Raw genomic sequence first — 24,615 nt, 5'->3', positions numbered from 1 at the left:
ATGCTTAGCTCTGCGCCAGCAAGGGACAAGATTCCTCCTTCCTTCATTAGGAATGACAATGATTTGTGTTCGTACCTTTTTGATGTTAATAACTATGGTATAAGGCCTTGTTTGAAGTTTTTTGTGGTTAAAAATGCGATTGAAGAAGCTACTAGAGTTCCTTTTGAAAGGTCTCATCAAAGTTCAAATGTTGCAGTTGCACCACCATTACCTCCACCACTACCACATCCACCACCACCAATTTTTGAAGTAGATGAGGAAAAAATGGTGAATGATGGATGCAGTGGATTTACTCATCGGTTGAATGATTTTGGTGAGAATGAAATTGTATACGGTCGAAATAGATTTCGGCCTTCGTATGATTGATCGAGTTCGAAACATAATCGATCGAAGTAAGACTTCGAGATAAGTTCCGAAGATGGTACAAACAAGCTTCGAGTCCGCGGGACCGATCAATGTCGAGCTCGATGTTATTATCAAGCTCGAATCCAAATCGAACTATGATGCAAAGTAAAGTTGTCGAGCTTATGATCCAGAGACCGACCAACATTGACCCCGAATCAATTCAAGGGTCCGAGTCAGAATCGAGCTCAAGCCATGATCGAGAGCTCGAGTCAAGACCGAAAAACTCGAGTCAATATCTAGCTCATAGACAAGAGCCGTTGCAATCCTACTAGAGGAGAGAATCTTGTCAGGAATTGTGGGAATGCTGATTTATCATGGGTCTCCCACTACGTATATTTTTATATCTAAAGTAAGATCCCTCTGCTATAAAGGGCATGGTTATCATTTCTGTAGAGGCAAGTTTTTGTTAACATTGTAATTCAAGCACCATATTCTCTTATAGTGAAGAGTTGTTCTTTCAAGCCTCTTAATTTGATTCCACTTGCTTAGTCCTAAAATTCATCTTTTTTATAACCTTGTCTATTTTGCATCCTTTGCAATCTATACTTGATATTTTTATTTATCCTTACGATTTGTATTAAGCTACACCACATATCCTTAGAACTACATACAAATTCAACTCTATCCGTTTTTTGGGTAAACAGTTTGGCATCCACCGTGGGGACAAGGATAACAGTGGTTGTTTGATATGAATCTGCAAAAACACACCGTTGTATTTTGCGCTTGTTTCCGAAAATATCTTGGATTTCGGATTAGCAACGACTAACTACCAGTCAAATGGCCATACCAATCGACAACGAAGTCGGTCTTCAAGATGAGAACAATAACTTGACATTTAGTACCGAAAGACCACTTGTCAACACCGTTGGAGCTCGAATCAAAGCGCCGATAGATATCAATTCGCATGTAGCCATTGAGGCGAACCTACATTCTGAACCCGAAAATAGCATTCATGGTGGCACTCGATCTGCAGCTCGAGATACCCATAACGTCAAGGAAAACGGCGTCAGCTTGCGTATGATTTTCGAAATGTTGCAAGCTCAACAGGCAGCATTAGCTCAGTTGCAGAGCCAAATCCAGCTACAAAGCAGGCCGGAGCCCAATCCACCTCGAGAAATCACCCACAGAACGGAGCCAGCCATAGTGAAATCAAATGAACAAGAATCGGGGACTACTCCCGAAATTGCTAAATTGCTCGAAGAACTCACAAAGCGAGTCGAAGCCAACGATAAAAAAGTAAAAACATATAACTCCAGGGTCGATCAGATCCCGGGAGCTCCACCAATGATAAAAGGGTTAGATTCAAAATAATTCATGCAAAAACCTTTCCCCTCGAGCGTAGCTCCAAAACCAATCCCCAAAAAATTTCGTGTGCCCGAAATTCCCAAATATAACAGAACGATCGCTCCCAACGAGCATGTCACTTCTTACACATGTGCCATCAAGGGCAATGATTTAGAAGACGATGAAATCGAATCTATGTTGTTAAAAAAATTCGGAGAGACCCTCTCGAAGGGAGCAATGATTTGGTATCACAACATACCAACAAATTCCATCGACTCATTCGCCATGTTTGCAGATTCTTTTGTGAAAGCACATACCGGCGCCATAAAAGTCGCAACAAGGAAATCGGACCTCTTCAAGGTAAGATAAAAGGATAACGAGATGCTGAGGGAGTTCGTATCTCGTTTTCAAATGGAACGAATGAATCTGCCTCCAGTTTGGGCTGTACAGGCTTTCACTCAAGGTTTGAACGAACGAAGTTCGACGGCTTCACGGCAGTTAAAGCATAACCTGATCGAATACCCAACCATCACGTGGGCCGACGTGCATAATCGGTACCAATTAAAAATTAAGGTCGAAGATGATCAATTGGGGTCTGAACCCGTTGTTCGAAGGGATATTAATCGAGAACAAGGTCTGATCGGGGATCGATACCGACCGTACAACGGAAACCACAGAGTCAGTGAATCGAGACATAACCCCAGGCAAAATAACAAAAGAAGTGATCGAGGTCAAGGGTCCCGGGGGATGATGAACATAAGTAGGTTCGATAGGCCTGCCGTATCTAAAGAAGCGCCTCAGTTATCGGAATATAACTTCAGCATTGATGCATCCGCCATCGTGTCGGCTATCGCACGCATCAAAGACACTAAATGGCCTCGACCCATGCAGACCGATCCTGCCCAGAGGAATCCCAATCAAATGTGCGAATATCATGGCACCCATGGCCACAGAATGGAAGATTGCAGGCAACTAAGAGAGGAAGTATCTCGGTTATTCAACAAAGGGCACCCTCGAGAATTTTTAAGAGATAGGGCGAAGAACCATTTTAAAAAATAGGGATTTCGGCAAGCAAAACGAATAAGAAGAACCACAGCACGTCATTCACATGATCATCGGTGACGCCGATACCCCTCAGGGACCGGTGCTTAAACGCACTAAGATATCGATTGTGAGAGAAAAGCGATCTCGAACTCAAGATTACACACCCATGGGAATTTTGTCCTTCAATGATGAAGATGCAGAAGGAGTCATACAACCTCATAACGATGCACTGGCAATATCCGTTCTCATAAATAAAACTAAAGTTAAGCGTGTGTTGATTGATCCAGGTAGCTCGGCCAACATCATCAGATTGAAGGTCGTAGAATAGCTCGGCCTGCGGGACCAGATCGTAGCTGCAACCCTGGTTCTAAACGGATTCAATATGGTATGTGAAACCACCAAAGGCGAGATAATTCTACCGATAACGTGGCCGGAACCATCCAAGAAATGAAGTTCCACGTGATCGAAGGCGATATAAGATACAACGCCCTTTTCGGAAGGCCATGGATCCACAACATGAGAGCTGTACCTTCGACCCTACACCAGGTCCTTAAATTCCCAAAATCGAGAGGAGTCAAAATAGTGTACGGAGAACAACTAGCCGCAAGAGAAATGTTCGCCGTCGAGGAAGCGAAACCAATATCCTAGCCCTCGCCAGTAAAGGGATCGGGCTCAGAAGGGGAACGAGATACCAAATAACAAGCACAGACATCGGCTTTGACCCAACCAGATAACCAGAAGATCGAAGAAGATGATGATCAAAGGATCACTCGATCCTTCATGATTCTCGATGATTCCGACGCTACCAAATCAACGATCGAGGAACTGGAGCAAGTCACACTAATCGAGCATTGGCCCGAACGGAAGGTATACCTGGGAACGGGGTTGAGCCCCAAACTCAGGAAGAAACTTATTCAATTTCTTATCGATAGCATTGATTGCTTTTCCTGGTCCCATTTGGATATAACAGGGATCCCACCGGACATAACGACGCATCGGCTAAGCTTGGACCCTAGGTTCAGACCGGTAAAGCAAATAAGAAGACCCCAGTCCGAGGTAAAGCACACATTCATAAAGGATGAGGTAACCAAACTTCTCAAGATAGGGTACATTCGGGAGGTAAAATATCCCTAATGGTTAGCCAATGTAGTTGTAGTGCCTAAAAAAGGGAACAAACTTAGAATGTGTGTGGATTATAAGGATTTGAATAAAGCATGCCCCAAAGATTCCTTTCCGCTGCCCAACATCGATCGCATGATTGATGCCACAGCCGGCCACAAGATCCTCACTTTTCTCGATGCCTATTCCGGGTATAATCAAATCCAGATAAACTCGGAGGACCAGGAAAAGACTTCATTTGTCACCAAATATGGAACATATTGTTATAATGTGATGCCCTTAGGGCTAAAAAATACAGGAGCTACTTACCAACGCCTAGTAAATAAAATATTCGAAGAACAAATAGGTAAATCAATGAAAGTTTATATTGATGACATGCTAGTTAAGTCCTTGCGCGCAAAGGACCATTTGACCTATTTGCAGGAAACGTTTGAGATTTTGAGGAAATACAACATGAAGCTCAACCCCGAAAAATGTGCTTTCGGGGTCGGTTCGGGTAAGTTCCTCGGTTTCATGGTGTCAAATCGAGGAATCGAGATTAACCCCGATAAAATCAAGGCCATCGAAGACATCACCATCGTGGACAGTGTGAAAGCTGTACAGAGGCTAACAGGATGGATTGCAGCCTTAGGCTGATTCATTTCGAGATCATCAGATCGAAGTCATAAATTTTTCTCTCTACTCAAAAAGAAGAACGATTTCGCTTGACCCCGGAATGCCAACAGACATTAGAGGAACTAAAACGATATCTATCGAGCCCACCACTACTTCATACTCCAAAAATAAACGAAAAACTTTGCTTGTACTTGGCAGTATCGAAAATCGTAGTAAGCGGTGTCCTAGTTCGAGAAGAGCAAGGTACATAATTTTCCGTTTATTTTATAAGTCGGACCTTAGGAGAAGCAGAAACTAGATATCCGCACCTAGAAAAATTGTCACTTGCACTGATAAGCGCCTCTAGAAAGTTAAGACCGTACTTTCAATGTCACCCCATATGCGTACTAACCACTTACCCGCTCCGTAATATTTTGCACAAGCCCGAACTATCAGGACGATTGGCCAAATGGGCTGTCAAACTTAATGGGTACGATATCGAATATCAACCCCGTACGTCCATCAAGTCTCAAATTTTAGCAGACTTCATGGCCGATTTCACGCCAACCCTCGTACCCGAAGTCGAAAAAGAACTCCTGTTGAAATCGGGTACGTCATCGGAGGTATGGACCCTTTTTACGGACGGGGCTTCGAACGTGAAGGGGTCCGGGCTAGGCATAATTTTAAAACCACCCACGGGTAACACTATTAGGCAATCTATCAAAACTACCAGGTTGACTAACAAGGAGGCCGAGTATGAGGCCATGATTGCAGGTCTCGAGCTAGCTAAAAGCTTGGGGGCAGAAGTCATTGAAGCCAAGTGTGGCTATTTGCTGGTGGTAAATCAAGTAAACAAAACCTTCGAAGTTCATGAAGATATAATGCAAAGGTATTTGGACAAACAGTAGGTCACTTTGCACCATTTCAAAGAATGGACTTTACAGCATGTTCCACGAGAGCAAAACAATGAGGCCGATGCACTTGCAAATTTGGGATCATTGGTCGAGGAAGGCGAGATAAGCTCGGGGACTATCGTTCAACTCTCGAGATCCGTGATCGAAGAAGGTCATGCCGAGATAAATTCTACAAGCTTAACCTGGGATTGGAGGAATAAGTATATTGAATACTTAAAGAACGGAAAGCTCCCATCGGACCCTAAAAATTCAAGGGCCCTACGAACCAAAGCTGCTCGATTCACGTTAGCTTCGGATGGAACGCTATACCGAAGGACATTCGAAGGACCATTGACAGTATGCTTAGGTCCAGGAGATACCGATTACATCTTACGTGAGGTGCACGAGGGCACTTATGGGAATCACTCCGGTGCCAATTCATTAGTTCGAAAAATAATCAGGGCAGGGTATTATTGGATCGATATGGGCAAAGATGCAAAGGAGTTTGTTCGAAAATGTGACAAATATCAAAGGTTTGCACCAATAATCCATCTACCCGGAGAGCAACTTCACTCAGTCCTATCCCCATGGCCATTCATGAAATGGGGAATGGATATCATCTGTCCTCTGCCATCGACCCCAGGTAAAGCTAAATTCATTTTATTTATGACTGACTATTTCTCTAAATGGGTTGAAGCACACGCGTTTGAGAAAGTAAGAGAGGAAGAGGTTATAGACTTTATCTGGGATCATATCGTATGTCGATTCGGGATACCCGCCGAAATAGTGTGTGACAATGGAAAATAATTTGTCGGCAACAAAGTGACGAAATTCTTCGAAGACCACAAAATAAAAAGGATATTATCAACACCGTATCACCCCAGTGGGAACGGACAGGATGAATCAACAAACAAAACTATCATTCAAAACCTAAAGAAGAGGCTGAACGACGCTAAAGGAAAATGGAGAGAAATCCTACCCGAAGTCCTTTGGGCATATCAAACAACATCAAAATCTAGTACGAGGGCAACCCCGTTCTCCTTAGTATATGGATCCGAAGCCTTGATACCAGTCGAAGTCGGCGAACCCAGTGCCAGATTTTGATATGCAACAGAAGAATCAAATAACGAGGCTGTGAACACTAGCCTCAAATTATCGGACGAAAAACGAGAAGCTGCTCTCGTCCAATTGGCCGCCCAAAAGTAACGAATCGAAAGATACTATAATCGAAGAACCAAGCTCCGCCATTTTAAGCCCGGGGACTTAGTGCTAAGAAAAGTCATCCTCAATACCCGAAATCCAAACGAAGGAAAACTAGGACCGAAATGGGAAGGACCATATCAGGTTCTCGAAAATGTCGGAAAAGGATCATACAAGCTCGACATTATAAACGGCAAACAACTATCAAGGAATTGGAATGTGTCACATCTAAAACGATACTACTACTGAGGTACGACCCTCCAATATTCGTTTACATTTCAAAACTAACCCCTGTAGAAGTCCGATCAGGAGCTAAGATGGATCCTTCAATACGAAGGCTTAGGTCTGAAAGCACGCGTTGCACTCTTTTTTCCTTAGACCGATTTTATCCCAAATGAGTTTTTCGGCAAGGTTTTTAGTGAGGCAATCATTGATCGTGCTAACTTAGAACAATTCAACAGCATCCGAGGGCTTTTTACAATCGACCTCGAATATTTGAAAATTAGGGGGCATTACACCTCAAATATATCAAGCTCGATGCAAGAAAGTCACTTCATAACAACAGGGTTCCGATAGGAAAAATTATAAGAGCCAAATGGTCAAAACGAACCATGCTCATGTAGTTGGCCCGAGCCCTGACACAAAACATGAACACATGTATAATGACTTGCAAAGAAAACTTTCTTCTTTACCCACATCTTATATCCAAGAAACATTTCCTCTATTTCGAGATTTATTATACAAACAGGCTTAAGGGCCGACCACTACCCCTAAATCGGGGACTACCAACCAATAATCAACGAAGCCCAAGGGCTACACCGACTCGAGTTCGAGCAAGCACTCACTCGACTACTAAGCCTACGGGCTACTTCTATTTTAAGTTCGAGCAAGCACTCACTTGAACATTATGCCTACGGGCTACATTATTTCGAGTTCGAATCATTCACTCGACTACTAAGCCTACGTGCTACTTTTATTTTGAGTTCGAGCAAGCGCTCACTCGACCATTACGCCTACGGGATACATTATTTCGATTTCGAATCATTCACTCGACTACTAAGCCTACGGGCTACTTTTATTTCGAGTTCGAGCAAGAACTCACTCGACCATTACGCCTACGGGCTACATTATTTCGAGTTCGAATCATTCACTCAACTACTAAGCCTACGGGCTACTTTTATTTCGAGTTCGAGCAAGCACTCACTCGACCATTACGCCTATGGGCTACATTATTTCGAGTTCGAATCATTCACTCGACTACTAAGCCTACGGGCTACTTTTATTTCGAGTTCGAGCAAGCACCCACTCGACCATTACACCTACGGGCTACATTATTTCGAGTTCGAATCATTCACTCAACTACTAAGCCTACGGGCTACTTTTATTTCAAGTTCGAGTAAGCACTCACTCGATCATTACGCCTACGGGCTACATTATTTTGAGTTCGAATCATTCACTCGACTACTAAGCCTACGGGCTACTTTTATTTCGAGTTCGAGCAAGCACTCACTCGACCATTACGCCTACGGGCTATATTTCTTCGAGCTCGAATCACTGACTCAACTAATAAGCCTAAGGGCTACATCGCTTCATGTTTGAGTAAGCACTCGGTCGGTTATGGAGGCTACAAAGTCCAAATTTGATTAAGTTGTTTAAATCCTTGTGAAAATATTCATAAGGCGTGAATAAAGTCTTCACAAAACAGGAAACAAAATAGAAGCAAGTCGGCAAAAAAGGGGATATTTTTATATACAAAATTGTTTACATGATTGATTACAACGCAAAAATTAAGGACTAAGCTTCCTGGTCATCCCTAGGAGTGGTCTCTTCTCTATCGGGCTCCCACCCATTCTCGGATCCGCTCTTACTCCCATCGTCATCATCATTGTCATCATCATCGTCATCGGAAACCAAGGCTTCAACATCGGCTTCGAGTTCTTTGGCCCTTTTTATCTCTTCAGCGAGGTCGAAACCTCGAACATGGATATCCTTGAGGATATCCCTCCGAGATCGGCACTTAGCAAGTTCAGCGACCCATTATGCTCGAGTATCGGCGGTCTCGACTGCCTCTCTTGCTTGGACCTGGGCAGCTTCAGCATCGGCCCGATAGACGGCCATGAGTGCATCCGCATCGGCCTTTGCCTTTTCGGTGTCAGATTCGGCCTTGTCAAGTACAAAGGCCAACCGAGCCTTGAGCTCCTCTTGCTTGAACCGAGCTTTTCTCCTTCATTTTTTGAAGTTGGTTTTCGGCCGATGACAATTGGGCTCGAGCAGTTTCTTTCTCTGCAGCAAAGCGGTCCATTCCTTCTTTCCACTTCAAAGACTCCGCTCTTATCACATCAACTTCTTCACGGAGTTTTCCGATCATCTCGATTTTCTGCTGCAACTGTGAGACCAAAAGATTCGCCATCGTTCCGGTATTAAGCCCATAGGCTTTTAAAAGCATTATTACCTGCTCGGATAGATCGATCTGATCTTGGTGAGCCCTGGCCAACTCAGCTTGGAGGTTTTTTATTTCCTCTCCCCTTTGGCCCAAAAGGATCTTTAAGGAGTTCCTCTCCTCTGTAACCCTTTGAAGCTCGACCTCGTATCGATGCAGTTCAGTTCGGGAACGAGAACATGATTCTCGATGAACTGCCGCGGCCTGTAAAGAAAGAAGAAACAAAGTCATAAAAGAAAAGCAAACTTAAAAGTAACACCATATGATTTAAGGCCTACTTGATTCAAAGCCTGCTGCACTCCGTGAAAAAGATCCGATGCGTCACTTGTACCGGCAGTGTCTTCGACACTGATGAACAGGTCACGAAAAGGATCCTCTCCATCATGAGGCTTATCTAATTCGAGAACCCCCAAAGCTTGGGCTTCCTGAATCGCCCTTGCAAAAAAAGCAGGGAAGGTGGGCGAGCCTTCGATTGCTACTGCCCCAAATGAGTTATCTGGGGCATTCTATTCGGTTCGAAAAGATTCGGGAAGAGCCCCTTCAGACATATCCCCCATCTGTCGGCTTCGATAGGAAACACCTTCGATCTCCAGCAACTAGGGGACTCTTCCCGAATCTCTCTCCGATATATCCTCAGTTCGAGGCGGAGCCTTATGAACCACCATCAATCCAGCTGCCTGTGGAATGTCGGTGGTCTTCTTTGTTCGGGCCGCCAGAGCAGACCCATCATTCTCTTCTTCTTCCTCTTCTTCATCCCTCAGACGCAGAACTGATTCTACGGTCAAAGGAATAATATTCTTGTTCGGCTTACGAGCCGTCCTCTTCTTTGGTTTTTGATCTTCGAGGACAAGGGCTCTTTTCATCTTATTATCTTTTACCGGCTTTGGGACAGAGGCCTCTTCCTCTTCCTCAACAGACAAGGGCCTCAAAACCGCATCCTTGCCCACACCTGCATACGGAAAATTTTATTGAAGTATGCGAAAAGCATCTTATTCGAATTACCAAAAGATACAAGAGAGGTACTCACCGTGATTTTTGGCCTCCCATCGGCCCTTTGACAAGTCGCGCCATGAGCGCTCAGCATATGAGGAGGTCGAAACCAGATCACGTACTCAGTTCTTGAGATCGGGCACTGCGTCGGGCATCCAGGGAATCGCTGCATCACAAAAGGGGAATATTAGTGAGAAAAGAAATGAAAGAACAAAATAATAGGAGATAACAACAGAATTACACTTACACTTCATGTTCCACTCCTCGAAAAAAGGCATCTTTTCGATCTGGATCAGGTCCGAAGTCCTCACTCGAACGAACCGACCCATCCAGCCTCGATCCTTATCCTCGTCTATACTCGAGAACAAAGCCTTGGTAGCTCGACGTTAGAGTTTTATTAACCCTCATCGAAAAAGGCGAGGACGGTATAACCAAACAAGATGATCGAGGGTGAAAGGCATCCCCTCGATTTTACTCCCAAAATAGCGAATCAAAATAACGATCCGCCAAAAGGAAGGATGTATTTGACCTAGGGTTATTAAGTATTTACGACAAAAATCTATGATAACAGAGTCGAGGGGGCCTAACGTGAAAGGGCAAGTATACACGCTTAAAAACCCTCTCATGTGAGTAGTAATATCCTCTTCAGGAGACGGCACTACCACCTCATTGTTCTCCCAATTACGATCTCTTTTTATCCGCTCGATGTGCTCCCGGGTTATCGAACAAATATATCTCGATACGAGCTCATATCGGCCAGGAACCGGCGAACCTTTATCAAGTTTGAAATCGGAGATAAGAATACACGCCGCCGGAACGCACTCCTCAGGATGAGGATCCACCGGTGTTTTATCGGCGGCGGATTGGGAAGAAGAAGCTTTTTCTTTTTGGGAGGCGGTTTTGGATGTCTTCACCATTTTGGATTTAAAGAAGGTGACACAGATTTGGTAATTTGGAAGAAGAATTTTGCAAAGAGGAATCACAGATTTGCGTATAAACTCAGAGAATACAAAAAAGAAATTGGGAAATTTGGAAGGTTGAAGATGTAAAAATGATAAATGATTAAAGGCAGGGTTATTTATAGGTTTAAGCAATGGTGGTTCAGTATCAGCGGTGGCCGACCACCGTCTGACATGCATTAAATACCTTGAAAGACTAAATCGACAGAACAACTGTCACATGTGTCATGGTCGAGCCCAATGTAAATGTCACCTTATTATCCGATCGAGCCGTTGAAAAATCATATCGTTTCTCACCATATTCTTCATGAGAAACGAGGGGACTATACATATACGGTCGAAATAGATTTCGGCCTTCGTATGATTGATCGAGTTTGAAACATAATCGATCGAAGTAAGACTTCGAGATGGGTTCCGAAGACGGTACAAACAAGCTTCGATTCCGCGGGGCCGATCAATGTCGAGCTCGATATTATTATCACGCTCGAATCCAAATCGAACTATGATGCAAAGTAAAAGTGTCGAGCTTATGATCCAGAGACCGACCAACATTGACCCCGAATCAATTCAAGGGTCCGAGTCAGAATCGAGCTCAAGCTATGATCGAGAGCTCGAGTCAAGACCGAAAAACTCGAGTCAATATCGAGCTCATAGACAAGAGCCGTTACAATCCCACTAGAGGAGAGAATCTTGTCAGAAATTGTGGGAAAGCTGATTTATCATGGGTCTCCCACTACGTATTTTTTTATATCTAAAGTAAGATCCCTCTGCTATAAAGGGCATGGTTATCATTTCTGTAGAGCCAAGTTTTTGTTAACATTGTAATTCAAGCACCATATTCTCTTGTAGTGAAGAGTTGTTCTTTCAAGCATCTTAATTTGATTCCACTTGCTTAGTCCTAAAATTCATCTTCTTTATAACTTTGTCTATTTTACATCCTTTGCAATCTATACTTGATATTTCTATTTATCCTTACGATTTGTATTAAGCTACACCACATATCCTTAGAACTACGTACAAATTCAACTCTATCCGTTTTTCGGGTAAACAGAAATAAACTCGTATGGTCCAAAAATATAGACAGATCATATGATGGAGTCATTTATCAAATTCCTTCGGAAGAACGGGTGTCTGGATTAATTAAGTCAACAGAAGTACTTTCACCCCCACAGCGAGACCAAAAAGGGAAGAAAGAAAAAGCGCTCGTTAGGTGTTTTAGGATCTTCTCGGACCGGGAAGAAAGGAAAACATAAATATTCCATTTGCATGAAAGTGGAGACAAAAAACATACATGCAAAGAGTTATTATCGAATTCAGAATAATTTTTTAAAAGAATTAGTTTATTGTTATTCTTGTATTTGTTTGTGCTGCTATTGCAGAACTTTATTTAATTTCTATTATTATTGCTCTTGTTGCTCTGTCATGCTTGTAATAAACTCTATCATTTATCAATTGTAGTTGTATTATTTATAATTGTATTTTTAACCTTTTGTTTAGTATCAACCCCTCCACTTCCAACCTCTTGGCTGTGACTTCGAGTCACCCCAAGAGTAAGGTGGGGAGTTCTTGAAGAAAGGGAGCCGAGGGTCTATCGGAAACAGCCTCTCTACCCTAGGGTAGGGGTAAGGTCTGCGTACACACTACCCTCCCCAAACCCCACTAATGAGATTATACTGGGTTGTTGTTGTTGTTTGTTGTTTGGTTGAGGAATTTCATTGATACCATCACATGGTCAATAGGTGATACTCCGTAGCTACATAACGACGGATTAGCGATAAATTTTGTAGTTTGTTGCCAAATAAGCTACAAAAAGAATTCGTATCAAATATAGCGACGGAATAGCGACAAAAACTTAAATTCGTCGCTAAAATTGGCGCTAAATATTAGCGCCTTTATTTTACCTACAAAATTAGCGACAGAAGTGGGGCGGCAAAAATTATTAAACCCTAGCGAGGGATTTAACGTTAAAACATCGTCATTGCATTCATTTTACTTATCAAGCCATTCCAAAGTTGATTGCAACAAAATTTGCCGACCCTAGTTTTTTTAAAATAAAATTTCATTAGTTATTTTTAGCGACAGAAATTCGGTCCGTCGCTAAAGTTTTCGTCCTAAAGATAAAATTACCTTAGTTAAAAGGCATTGCAAAAATTAGGGCAACACACCTACATTCTCTCCTCTCTATCAGACTCCTTCACTCCTCTTCAACAATGTGAGGTTTTTTCTTCAAATACAAAAAATTGGGCATGAATCTAGGGTTAATGTCTGAAAAATAGAAGAAAACTTTTGAAATTGTAAGATTTTTGCTGCATAACTCTGAAATTCGAAGTCGTATGTTGCTGCTCCGCAAGATTCTTAGGCGAAAGAGTAAACTTCTTTGTGATTTCATTCTTGTCTTGTAGATCTGGGCGACAATCATTGTTCAACTTTTCTAAAATTGAAGTCAGAAAAAAACAGAATGTAAAGAGAATAAATGATATGATGGAGAAGTGCATCTGTAGTGAGAGGTTCAATTTTCTGTAGTAGAACGTTTTATAAGGTTATCTTTGAAATTAGTTCAAGTGGTGCTGGAGAAAGCCACAACAAGAAGCTTTCAATTAAGATGATTTGGTCCTGTTTTTCTGGCTATTTCTAGTTTTTCTGTTGGAAAAAAAGAATTTTTAATATTTAGAAACTCTATTTCCAATTCTGTTTTAGAACTTTTAAGACCACGAGTTGTAAAGTTTTCTGGGAGATGCTCTGTTTTACTTGTTGATTTCCAATTCTTTGTTCCGGCCATTTTTCTGTTTTTACCTCAGATAATTTGGCCTTTTTCCTGTTTTAAAGTTTGAATCTTTTTATTCGTCATCAGTCTTAGTTTGTTTGTCAATTGTAGTGATTAGTCGTTTTAAAAGCTGTATTTTGTTCTTGATTTGGCTCTGCTTTTCAACTTTTAACAACTTTTGCAACTATGCATAATTTAATCTAACAAGTGTCTGCTACTACTTTATGGTAGACGACGTTTGAGCTCTAGAAATGGAGAAAGGAAAGGTGAATACATATTCTTCAGATACAGTTAGTGGGAAGGGACTATATTTTGGGGCTGGTGGAAGTCTGAATATAATCCAACTAAAATGACTTAGCTTGCAAGGTGAATCTAGCGAATAGTCTCATGAGCTCGTATGGATTGAGGAAGTTAAACGGAGAAGAAGGGTTTAGGTAAACTCACAAAGACGAACCGTTAGTTCTGGGGTGTGCTTCTATGTATTTGATCGACCCAGAGTATCTTCTTAATTAGTAGTAAAATTAACATGTAAAAGCCTTTAGCTTTCCTTCCATCGCTGGACATATAAATATTATTTTTAGTTGATAATTAGAGTTTGGTGGCTTATTTGTAAATAACATAGCTGGTTTGAACTTAATGTATTGATCCAAAGCAGCAATTTACAGTGTCAAAGTATATCTGATGTCACATAGAGATTTCAGGACATCTTAAGAAGATAAGAGACACAGCTTATGAAAAACAGGAACTAAGTTTAAGAAAATTTAGTATTTTTCCATTATGTTCATCCAGATTTTTTTACACTTTATCTGCTTACATATATGGAAAAAGGATCATATTAAAAGTACAAAAGCTGTTATATATATTGCAACTCCATTTTTATTTTAGTGAATCTTGATGAGATGGGCATCACCCCTTTTTTAGGGTAAGGAGCCTTGAAACTGGAGGGTACTTTTTTCGTAACAATTATTGGAGCATGTATTTTTTTGGATAAACAGGCTAGCATACGGTATTGTGTGTATCATAAGGTTTAATAAAAAGTTATATGTATCCTAAGGTATCAATTCATTTTCTTTATCTTGTTGATCTACATGAAATTGTTAGCTATGTTAAGCTTCCTAGTTAACATCGTTGATTAAGTGGTTCTATGAACTTCTTAATTTTTCAAAGAAGTTTGACTATATCATGTATACTTTTCCTTGCATGCAGATTAGTTTGACCTTGAACATATCAGCAGATTTACAATCATTGTTCACGTGGAATACTAAGCAGGTTTTCTGTCTACCTTAATTGCACAATAACTTGGATTTCACTCTTTAATCCCTATTACTTGGATCTGATTTTCTTCTATGTGAGTACATATGAATGTCTGGATCTCTGGGTGTGTATACATCTTATGTTCCACTAAGCTAATCTCTAGGACATAATATATGTACACTTGTCATCCCTGGTCTAATATCATTGAAGTTTGCTAGAGTGTAGAGGAGAGGTGGCCATATGGATGTTGATGCCACAACTAACACTCTGAAATTTAGGACGTGGAAATTGGAAACATAATGTTATACATAAATTTACCAGGCTATTAGTTACCTATAGCAATATCAGATAGTAAATTCTATGCCTTCTTGTACAACTTGATGAAGTTTGGCCAATAGTTAATTATTGAAATAGAACAATTTTATGCATTATACAACTTCACAACAGAAATCTCACGATTTTTCCATTGCCAACAGAGAAAGCAGACTAATTTAGCCAACAACGCATATAGATCACATAGAATGTTAGTCGTAAATACACACATTGTTCACTTAATTGCATATAGTCGCTTCTCTTGTTAGTTACGTCCCCCCTCTTTTCTCCAGTTAGTTACGTTATCTAATCATTTTTGACTTATGTAATACTCAATATATAGCATTTCATTTGTCTATTTAAGGTTCTTATTTTGGTCAAAGAAAGGAACTGAGCATTCCAAGATTTGTTTTCATTCCAAGATTGGGGTGTTAGTAATTCTCAACTTATTATGATGTCAACTTGTTATTCATTTTAGAAAGCATTCTGATGTCTTATTAAATAAAGAACTCTAAGGTCTTGTTTATTTTAATATTAAATAGGAACATGGACAATCTAGAGCGTGATTGGATGTACAAAAGGTTGGATGGCCAAGGGGGTATTAATTCAAGTTTCATAACCGGCGTGAACAAGTTTCTCCAGTTTGCTTGTTCTCAGCGCAATCGCATGAGTGGTGACAATGTTAGATGTCCATGTAAAAAATGTCACAACATTAAATACATGGATGTTGAAACTGTTAAATTGCACCTTTATCAGTATGGATTTGTTGAGAACTATTTTCTTTGGAAGTATCAAGGAGAAAAAAATGTGACCGGTGAGATGTCTTCTAGTGGTGATTTGCATGGTGGCGCTCAACCTGAATCGGGATATGAGTATCCATATCGACAAATGGTCTTGAATGCAGTTGGACCCAATTTTGGCCATGGTTTGAGCTGGCAGTCTTATAATAATACTGAACCTGAGTCGTCTTATTCTTATAAACCTTCAATGGCGGCGGAGCCTAATCCTTCAATGGAGGAGGAGCCAAATCTTGAGTGCCAAAGGTTTTATGATTTGCTACAGGCTGCTGATGCAAAATTATACCCTGGTTCTTCCCTCTCTCAACTCGCACTAGTTTTCAGGATGCTAAATATTAAAATGGAGAATACTTTATCACAAAGAGGTTATAACCAAATGATGCAATTGTTGAAAGAGGCTTTACCAGAAGATAACACAGTGCTTGATAACTATTATGAGACCAAGAAGCTAGTGCGTAGCTTGGGTTTGCCAGTTGAAAAGATTCATTGTTGTAATTCTGGATGTATGTTGTATTGGGGTGAAGATGAGGACCTCCCATCTTGCAAGTTTTGTGGACACCAGAGGTACAAACGTCGTGTCGGTTCTCGTAAGAGGAAATTAATCCCTTACAAAAAAATGTATTATTTTCCTTTGATTCCTAGATTGCGGAGATTATATGCATCTCATGCTACAACTGCTGATATGAGATGGCATCATGAGCACATACAAGAGGAGGGTGTAATGCGTCATCCTTCAGACTCTAAGGCTTGGAAGAACTTCAACGAAACTCATCCCTTTTTTGCTGCTGAACCAAGAAATGTGAGGTTAGGATTATGTACTGATGGTTTTCAGCTTTTTGGTCATCAAGTGAGGAAATACTCTTCATGGCCAGTGATTGTCACTCCATACAATTTGCCTCCAGGGATGTGTATGAAAGAAGCGGACATGTTCTTAACTGTCATTGTTCCAGGGCCAAACAACCCTAAACAAAAAATTGATGTTTATCTACAACCTTTAATAAAGGAATTGACCTTGTTGTGGGAGGACGGGTGTAGAAGCATTTGATATATCAAAAAAATAAAATTTTCAATTAAGGGCCGCTTTGATGTGGACAATCAATGACTTTCTAGCATATTCTATGTTATCTGGATGGAGTACTGCCGGTAACCTAGCATGTCCTTATTGTATGGAGGAAGCACAATCCTTTAGATTACGTCATGGTGGGAAAACAACTTGGTTTGACAGTCATAAAATGTTTCTCGACCAAAATCATCCGTTTAGGAGAGATCGTAAAAACTTTCGTAAAGGTCAGACTGTAAGAAGGCTACAACCACCCCTTAGAACAAGAGAGGAAATCTTGAACCAAATTTGTGAGTTGGGACTGAGGAAAGTAACTGAGCTAGATGCACAAGAAGTTAATGAGAGAATTTCTAGGTCTTGTGGATGGAAAAAGACAAGCATCTTTTGGGATTTGCCTTATTGGAGCTCTAACATGATCCGACATAATCTCGATGTCATGCATATTGAGAAGAATGTCTTTGATAATGTATTTAACACAGTTCTTAATGTTGATGGCAAAACAAAAGACAATCCAAAGGCACGTGAAGATATGGTAAACTATTGCCATCGACCGCAATTGGCAAAGAATCCTATTGATGGAAGCTATCCCAAAGCTGCATATACAATAGAGAAGAATCAAAAAATTATCTTGTTCAATTGGTTGGAAATGTGAAGTTTCCAGATGGGTATGTTTCGAATTTGAGTCGATGCCTAGACACAGACAAGTATAAATTATTTGGTATGAAAAGTCATGATTGCCATGTGTTCATGCAACGACTAATGCCTATTGCCTTTCGTGAGCTACTTCCTAGTAACGTGTGGCAAACACTTACGGAATTGAGCTTATATTTTAAGGATCTCACCTCGACTGTTCTTCGAGTGGTGGACATGGAGAGATTAGAGGCAGACATCCCATAGATCTTGTGTAAGTTAGAGCGTATATTTCCTCATGGATTCTTTAACTCAATGGAACATGTGCATGTACACCTGCCATATGAAGCAAGGATTGCTCGACCTGTACAATATAGATGAATGTATCTTTTTGAGAGGTTATGAACTTTTTATGCTCTTATTATGACAAGTATGCTACACATGACTTTATGAATTTAATTGTCTATCCATTTACTTGTATAAGTACCTTCGAACTCTTAAAAAAATGATAGGGAATAAGGCTAGTGTCGAGGGTTCAATTTGTGAAGCATACTTGATGATGGAATCAACACAATTATTTTCTCATTATTTTGAACCTCATGTCATGACACGTAATCATAATGTGGCTCGTAATGATGATGGTGGTGTTATGGAAGATCTTGAAGGAAATTTATCAATATTCACCCATCCAGGCCGACTATGGGGAGAAGGAAAAAATAGAAGTTTGTCCCTCGAAGAAATCAAGGCAGCCCAAACTTATATTCTACTAAATTGTGTAGAGGTTGAGCCGTTTGTAAGGTATCATTATTTAATAATAATAAATATATCCATATATTTTGAGTTTGTATTTAACTTATTTTGTTGCAATGAAGTATGTACATACAACGGTTGTAAGAAGAATTCCCCAATCTATCTCAGGATCAAATAAATGAGAGTCTCGAAACGTGTTTTGCTATATGGTTCAAGGAATATGTAAGACTATAAAAATCATTATCTTTTAAGCAATTATTTACTTGAATTGGCTTGTTATATTTAACTAAGTCTTATATGTTTTTTGAAATAGGTTCGATGCAACCACATTGAGAACCAATTCTTGCGTAGTCTTGCTCATGGACCATTAATAAGCGCAAAATGTTATCCTGTGTATTTTGTTAATGGATACAAATTTCACACGGAGTACCATGGTAGTGCAAGATCAACAATTAATAGTGGAGTTTGTATCTCGGATCCAAATGTTAGTGACTATTATGGACGGATACAAGAGATTATACAAGTGGAATACCGCGAAGAACCTTTAAAGCAAACTGTGTTATTCAAGTGTGAATGGTTTGATCCAACTGTGAATGTTGGTGTCAAGGAGCATAATAAATACAAATTAGTCGATGTGAACCATCGTCGTCGTTTTAGAAAGTACGAACCTTTTATTCTTGCGATGCAAGCAACTCAAGTGTGTTATGTGCCTTATCTTAGCACGAAAAAGGACAATGATGATTGGGTAGCTGTTTTGAAAGTTAAACTTCGGGATGTTATTGAACTTCTTGATGAGGCAATAACATCAATTCCAGAACCGAATCTTCCATTCCAAGTTGAAGAAGTTGAAGTCCATTTGATAGATATGAATTTCATCACTAATGAGAATATAATCTTACATGATCCAAATGGGGATGTAATTGAAATGGTTGAACCCATTGATGATGGATTATTGATAGAGTATCAAGAGTTCGAAGAAGAATCTTCAGAAGACGAGTATGAAACCGAGGATGAAAATGAGGAGGATGATGAGGAAGAATTTGAAGAAGAAACAGATGATGACTAGTGTGTTGATAAAAATGCACTACTATATTTTTATTGAGTTTTGTTTTTCTAGTAATCTGTGTGGTATGTTATAAGTCATGTATCTATTTTGTAGTATAATCTATAGAGAATTATATCGAATACCACGTTTGTAGTAATCTAAATGGTATAGTACTCTTCTAGCTTACGTTGTGTTGTGCCTCTTTTTACATTAGTCTGACTCTTTTTTTTGTAGCAGTAGAATAATGTTTACTATGAACTTAATAGTGTTAACTGATTAATTTATCTAAATTCAGAATTAATTAGATCCAAGATCGTTGTATTTTGGTCTAAAGAAATTATCAAATTCAACAATTCAATGAGTAGTTCAAGCATTGGATAGTGCAGGTTTGTTTTATATTGTATTATGTCTCTTTGTATCAATTTAATAGTGTCTTTCTGATATTGTCTTTAGCAAAACATTTTATTTGAAGCTTCATATGACATATGTTATTTAGATATGCATTGTTTCATATCCTTCTTTTATTTATTTATTTTGTAGATATGCCTCGAGGTAGAGGTCGCGGTAGCGCAGGCCGTGTAGGTAAATCTTCAGTTAGGGGTAATGTTGCTACTCGTGAAAATATGCCTACTGTTCCCATTCCCACAATTAGTCCTCAATAAGGTGGTACGAGTTCCTCAGGTGGACCAGGTCACATCAATCAAGTTCAAAAATTAGGTCCTAGTAGTACGCTACCTATTCAAACATCAGGCCATGGTAGTACCCCAACTATTAATTTGGAACCATCTCCAAATACCCCTAATCAGAGCAACACAATAGGCGAGGGTACATCTTCTCAGAGCAACATAATAGGCGAAACTGAGTGTAGCAGTACCCACGGGCCGCGGACACTTCTTACTATTTCTCATACAGGGTTAGTCCATACTTGTACTATTAATTTTGGTATATTTTTATTAATATATGGTATGCCTTTAAATAATGTCTTCTAATTTGTTCAGGTTAGAGCCTTCATATGAATGCTCTGAGTGTATAACTAAGTCTTTCAAGCATGAACTTGATCTTAATGGAGTCAACTGGAAAAGCGTCTCAGATGAGATAATTTTTTTTTATTTTGGAGAATTCAAGGTATAATCCATCACAATTGGATTTAGAAAGTATATTAACTTTTATATGTAACTTATTAATGTTATTACCTTATAAAATTATTTCAGAAGACATTCTACTGGGATTCTTCAATTGATAGTGCGGTGCGGGTTCAATGGGAGCGTAGGGCAGCAAAAAGATACAGTGATTTTGTTAGCAAACTAAAATCAAATGGGGTGCAACGGGACTCTATTCCAAAGGATGTGTGGGAAAGTTGGTTGAGACTTTGGAAATATCCCAAGTGTGTTGAAAAGTCAGAAATAAATGCTAAAAATCATTGTGCTGGGAGCGGAGTTGCCACTGGGACTCACACAGGTGGCTCTATTAGTGTTGGGGAGCATCGCAAGAGACTTGTAAGTGTATATAAAATATATGATTCAGTTCTTACACTGTTTTGAGTGTCCAAGCTTATTCCTTGTTGATAGCTGTTGTGAAATTGATTGAAGTTAGCTGATTTGAGTTTGAATATTGACCTTGTAAAGCGAGTGTGTAAAAATATATTGACCTTGTTGCCTGGTGAATTAGTTTTGAACTTGCTGCTTTTTAGTCTGTAAGATATTTGGGTATGTATTTAGTCTGTAAAATATCTAGTCTGTAAGATATTTAGTCTGTAAAATATATTGAATCGGTTTGCCCATAAGATATTTGGGTATGTATGCTATTGGAAAGCATTGGTTAAAGTATCATAGGGCATCCAGGCTTTGCTATATGGACACTGGAATTTGCTATACCAAGCCTGCCTGTGTATACCCTGCCGACTGAGAATTTGCTATACCATGACCACAATGTATAGTGTCCAGTTTTTCATAGAGTGTCTCTTAGAGTCTGGCAGCCTATTTCTTCTATGGTGTTGAACTAAACTATTATAGAAGTATGGTGATGTATGTGGGGTAGCATAAGAGGTTCGCTACGGTGACATATTGGTGGAGATAATTCAGTTGTCTAGTCAGTTTGAGTCCAGTTAGTAATACTTAAAAGTTAGCCCAGTAAGAGATTGAGTAATAAAATGTGAAGCTTCTGCTGTTCAACCAGATTGAGAATTGAACTGAATTACATTCCTAGGTTATTCTGGAGACTGCCCTTTTGTTGTACTCTTTTTTCATTGACTTAGCTTATTTGGTTTTCCATCTATGAAGCAGTAAAATGGCACTTCAGTAACATTCAGCCAAATAATCGGCATTCCAATGAGCAGGACATGGTTTTCTGCAGCCATATGACACTTTTATATTAATCCTTCTGGTGTCTAATATCTATTCATCATATACTTCTACCTTTCGTGGTAGCAAGACCTGCATTATGAGGTATTTTTCCAAATTTGTACTCAAGAGATCATAGGTTCTTTATTGTACATGTCAATTCTTTTGTCTTGTTGGAGCTAGTTGGAGGGTAGAATGTAATTCCTAAACTAGGCAGACAGACAGGCTGTTGTATTTTAGGCAATAATTCCAGTTGAAGAGATGCTATTCAGTTTTGGCTGTAGACATTTGACAAGGAATCTTGAAGTCAAATGTCTACAGCCATTATTACTGAACTTTATTTTTTTTTTTACTTTCGTTGCTTTCCTTATTACCTATGTTTGTCTTAATACGTAGGCTCAACTATCTTAACGCCTTTATATTCAGAGAAGTTCGTTTCATTGAACTATGACAGCTTTAATTAACATTAAATAGTGATAATTTTATGCACTAGATATTGACACTGTGGAAGAAAAATTGGTACTTGTTACTGCAGAATGAAACCACACGGGAGTTGTTTGGTTCCAAGGAGGATTCCATGTTCCATTAGTTATGCTTTTTAGCAAGAATGAGTCAGTTTCTATCCAAAGTCTATTAAAACTAAGCTGAGAACAATAACGTAATGCCTCCAGTAATACCAGTGCTTCTTCCGCTATGTTCGTTGCGAATCTTCTTAATTGAATAACTTTTGTATAGGCTGTTAAAAAGGGTCGAGATCCAACACCAAGTGAGTTGCATTTGCACGTCCATACACATGGTAATGATGGAAAATCTTTTGTTGCTGAGAAATCCCGAATCGTATATGTAAGATAACTTTTTAAATAGTTTTATTGGCTTTACTTTCATATATTTTTTCATTTTGTAAATTGAATACTCAATATTCTTTAGTCTTTCTATTTCACTAATTATTAACTCTTCTACAGGAAAAATATCAGGAGATATTACAACAACAAACACAGACTCAATCTGATATTGATCAGTGTAAAGCATATTATCAAGCCGCGGGAGGAGAAAAGAAAAGAAGAGTATATGGTCTTGGATCTCAAGCAAAATGCTACTACGGGCCAAATCTTCATGGCTCTTTTGGATCTGATGCTACATCGTCAACAACACCTCCAAATGCTCAATCAACACCGACAGGGAATCTGGATGAGTTAGTGATGCGATTAATTCCTGCACTGACAGATCATATAATTCCTGTAATCGTTGAGCGGGTACGGGAATTAGTTTCCGTACCCTCACATCAGCCAAATACTGATCTTACCAACCACCCATTAGATGTGGTAATTCCCGTACCCTCACATCAGCCAAATACTGATCTTACCAACCACCCATTAGATGTGGTACCTACAGTCCCTACATCTTCTACTGCTGCTAACATTGATGAGGTTCATGCATTGGGTTCTGATGATGACCGTAACTCTCCAGCCTCGCATAGTTAGCCTATTTTTGTTTGGACTTTATTGTTGGTCCTTGTGGCTTTTTTGTACTTAATGATACCGTTATAGGCATTATGTTATATATTTTGGATCCTGTTGAATGTATTGTTAATTTATATTAATATAGTAACTTTTTATGAAGTGTATTTAATAGCTTTTATGTAATATGCTTGAACATAGTACATTTAAAATAATAAATAAAAAGCATTTTTAAAAAGTAGCAATATATTAAAAATAAATTAGCGACGAATACTTTCCGTAGCTAAAATTATCGCGTTAAATTAAATATTGCGACGAATTGGCGACAAAAGATTTTTGTTGCAAAAAGCAGGGAGAATTAGCTATAATACGACTAGCGACGGACGATTTCGTTGCTATTAAGAACAAACGATAAATTTTGTTATATATTGTAGCGACAAAAGTCATCAAAATAGCGACAGAAACAACCAACATAGCGACAGAAACAACCAATATAGCGACAGTTATTTCCATCGCTAAATTTTGCTACAGATATATTCCGTCGCTCATCCGTTGCTAATTCTGCGACGGTTTGGTATTTTTCATCGCTATGAGCCTAGCTACGAGCATTTTAGAGACCAACTTTAATCCGTCACTAATCCGTCGCTAAACTACTGTAGCGAAGGAAAATAGTGGTTTAGCGACGGAAGACGGTCATCGCTAAACACTGTTATTTTTGTAGTTCCCCTTGTAGGTTTAATAAGAGCAATACTTTTCTCATTTACCACGTTCGAGTCTATTAATAACTATTGGTTTAGTTCGGTCATATTGAACAATCGTTGGCAACTACTCCCTCCGGTCCACAATAAGTGACCAATTTATTTTTTTATTTTGGTCCAAAATAAGTGTCCATTTATATAATCAAGAAAAAATTCAATGTGTTTTTCCAAAATTACCCTTATGTACGTATCTCTAAAAAGTCTTGTACTTCTCACATTAACTATGCTGGAACATTTAATTAAGGGTAGTTTAGTCACACTAACTATTTTTGTCTAGAATATTGTATTTTCTTAATGGATGTGCCCAAAACAAATTCTTTCTGACATTCTTCTCCCACTAGTCATCTCCTCCATCTATCTATATATATATTAAAGGAATAAAGTTACCATATATAATTGGCATTATGGTTAAGCCAAGTGACAAGCTAATAAATGTCAAGAGTATATGGTAATTTTATTCTATATTAGACTATGTTAGTCAAATACAAATATTTTAAAAAAATGTATGAAAGATCTAAAAA

The 24,615-nt window shown here is 39.4% G+C and overlaps 1 protein-coding gene and 1 non-coding gene across 2 annotated transcripts; both read left to right on the top strand.

Moving 5' to 3' along the window:
• Positions 1 to 19,723, top strand: LOC142161734 (uncharacterized). Its single transcript, XM_075230152.1, has 5 exons — positions 1 to 327; positions 13,084 to 13,140; positions 14,899 to 14,961; positions 18,664 to 18,717; positions 18,809 to 19,723. Exons 1-5 carry the CDS (start codon positions 1 to 3, stop codon positions 19,559 to 19,561), a joined length of 1,254 nt encoding a protein of 417 aa, XP_075086253.1. The 3' UTR covers positions 19,562 to 19,723.
• On the top strand, positions 19,575 to 23,508 carry LOC107811016 (uncharacterized). The gene is made up of 6 exons (XR_012698852.1): positions 19,575 to 19,623; positions 20,081 to 20,453; positions 20,539 to 20,665; positions 20,752 to 21,036; positions 22,615 to 22,722; positions 22,842 to 23,508. It is a non-coding gene; the product is annotated as an uncharacterized LOC107811016 (transcript).
• The last annotated feature ends 1,107 nt before the right edge of the window (positions 23,509 to 24,615 follow it).

This window comes from Nicotiana tabacum, chromosome 14 (assembly GCF_000715075.1).
Source record: "Nicotiana tabacum cultivar K326 chromosome 14, ASM71507v2, whole genome shotgun sequence".
NCBI classification, from domain to species: Eukaryota; Viridiplantae; Streptophyta; class Magnoliopsida; order Solanales; family Solanaceae; genus Nicotiana; species Nicotiana tabacum.
This window is presented reverse-complemented; position numbering and strand designations above follow the sequence as displayed.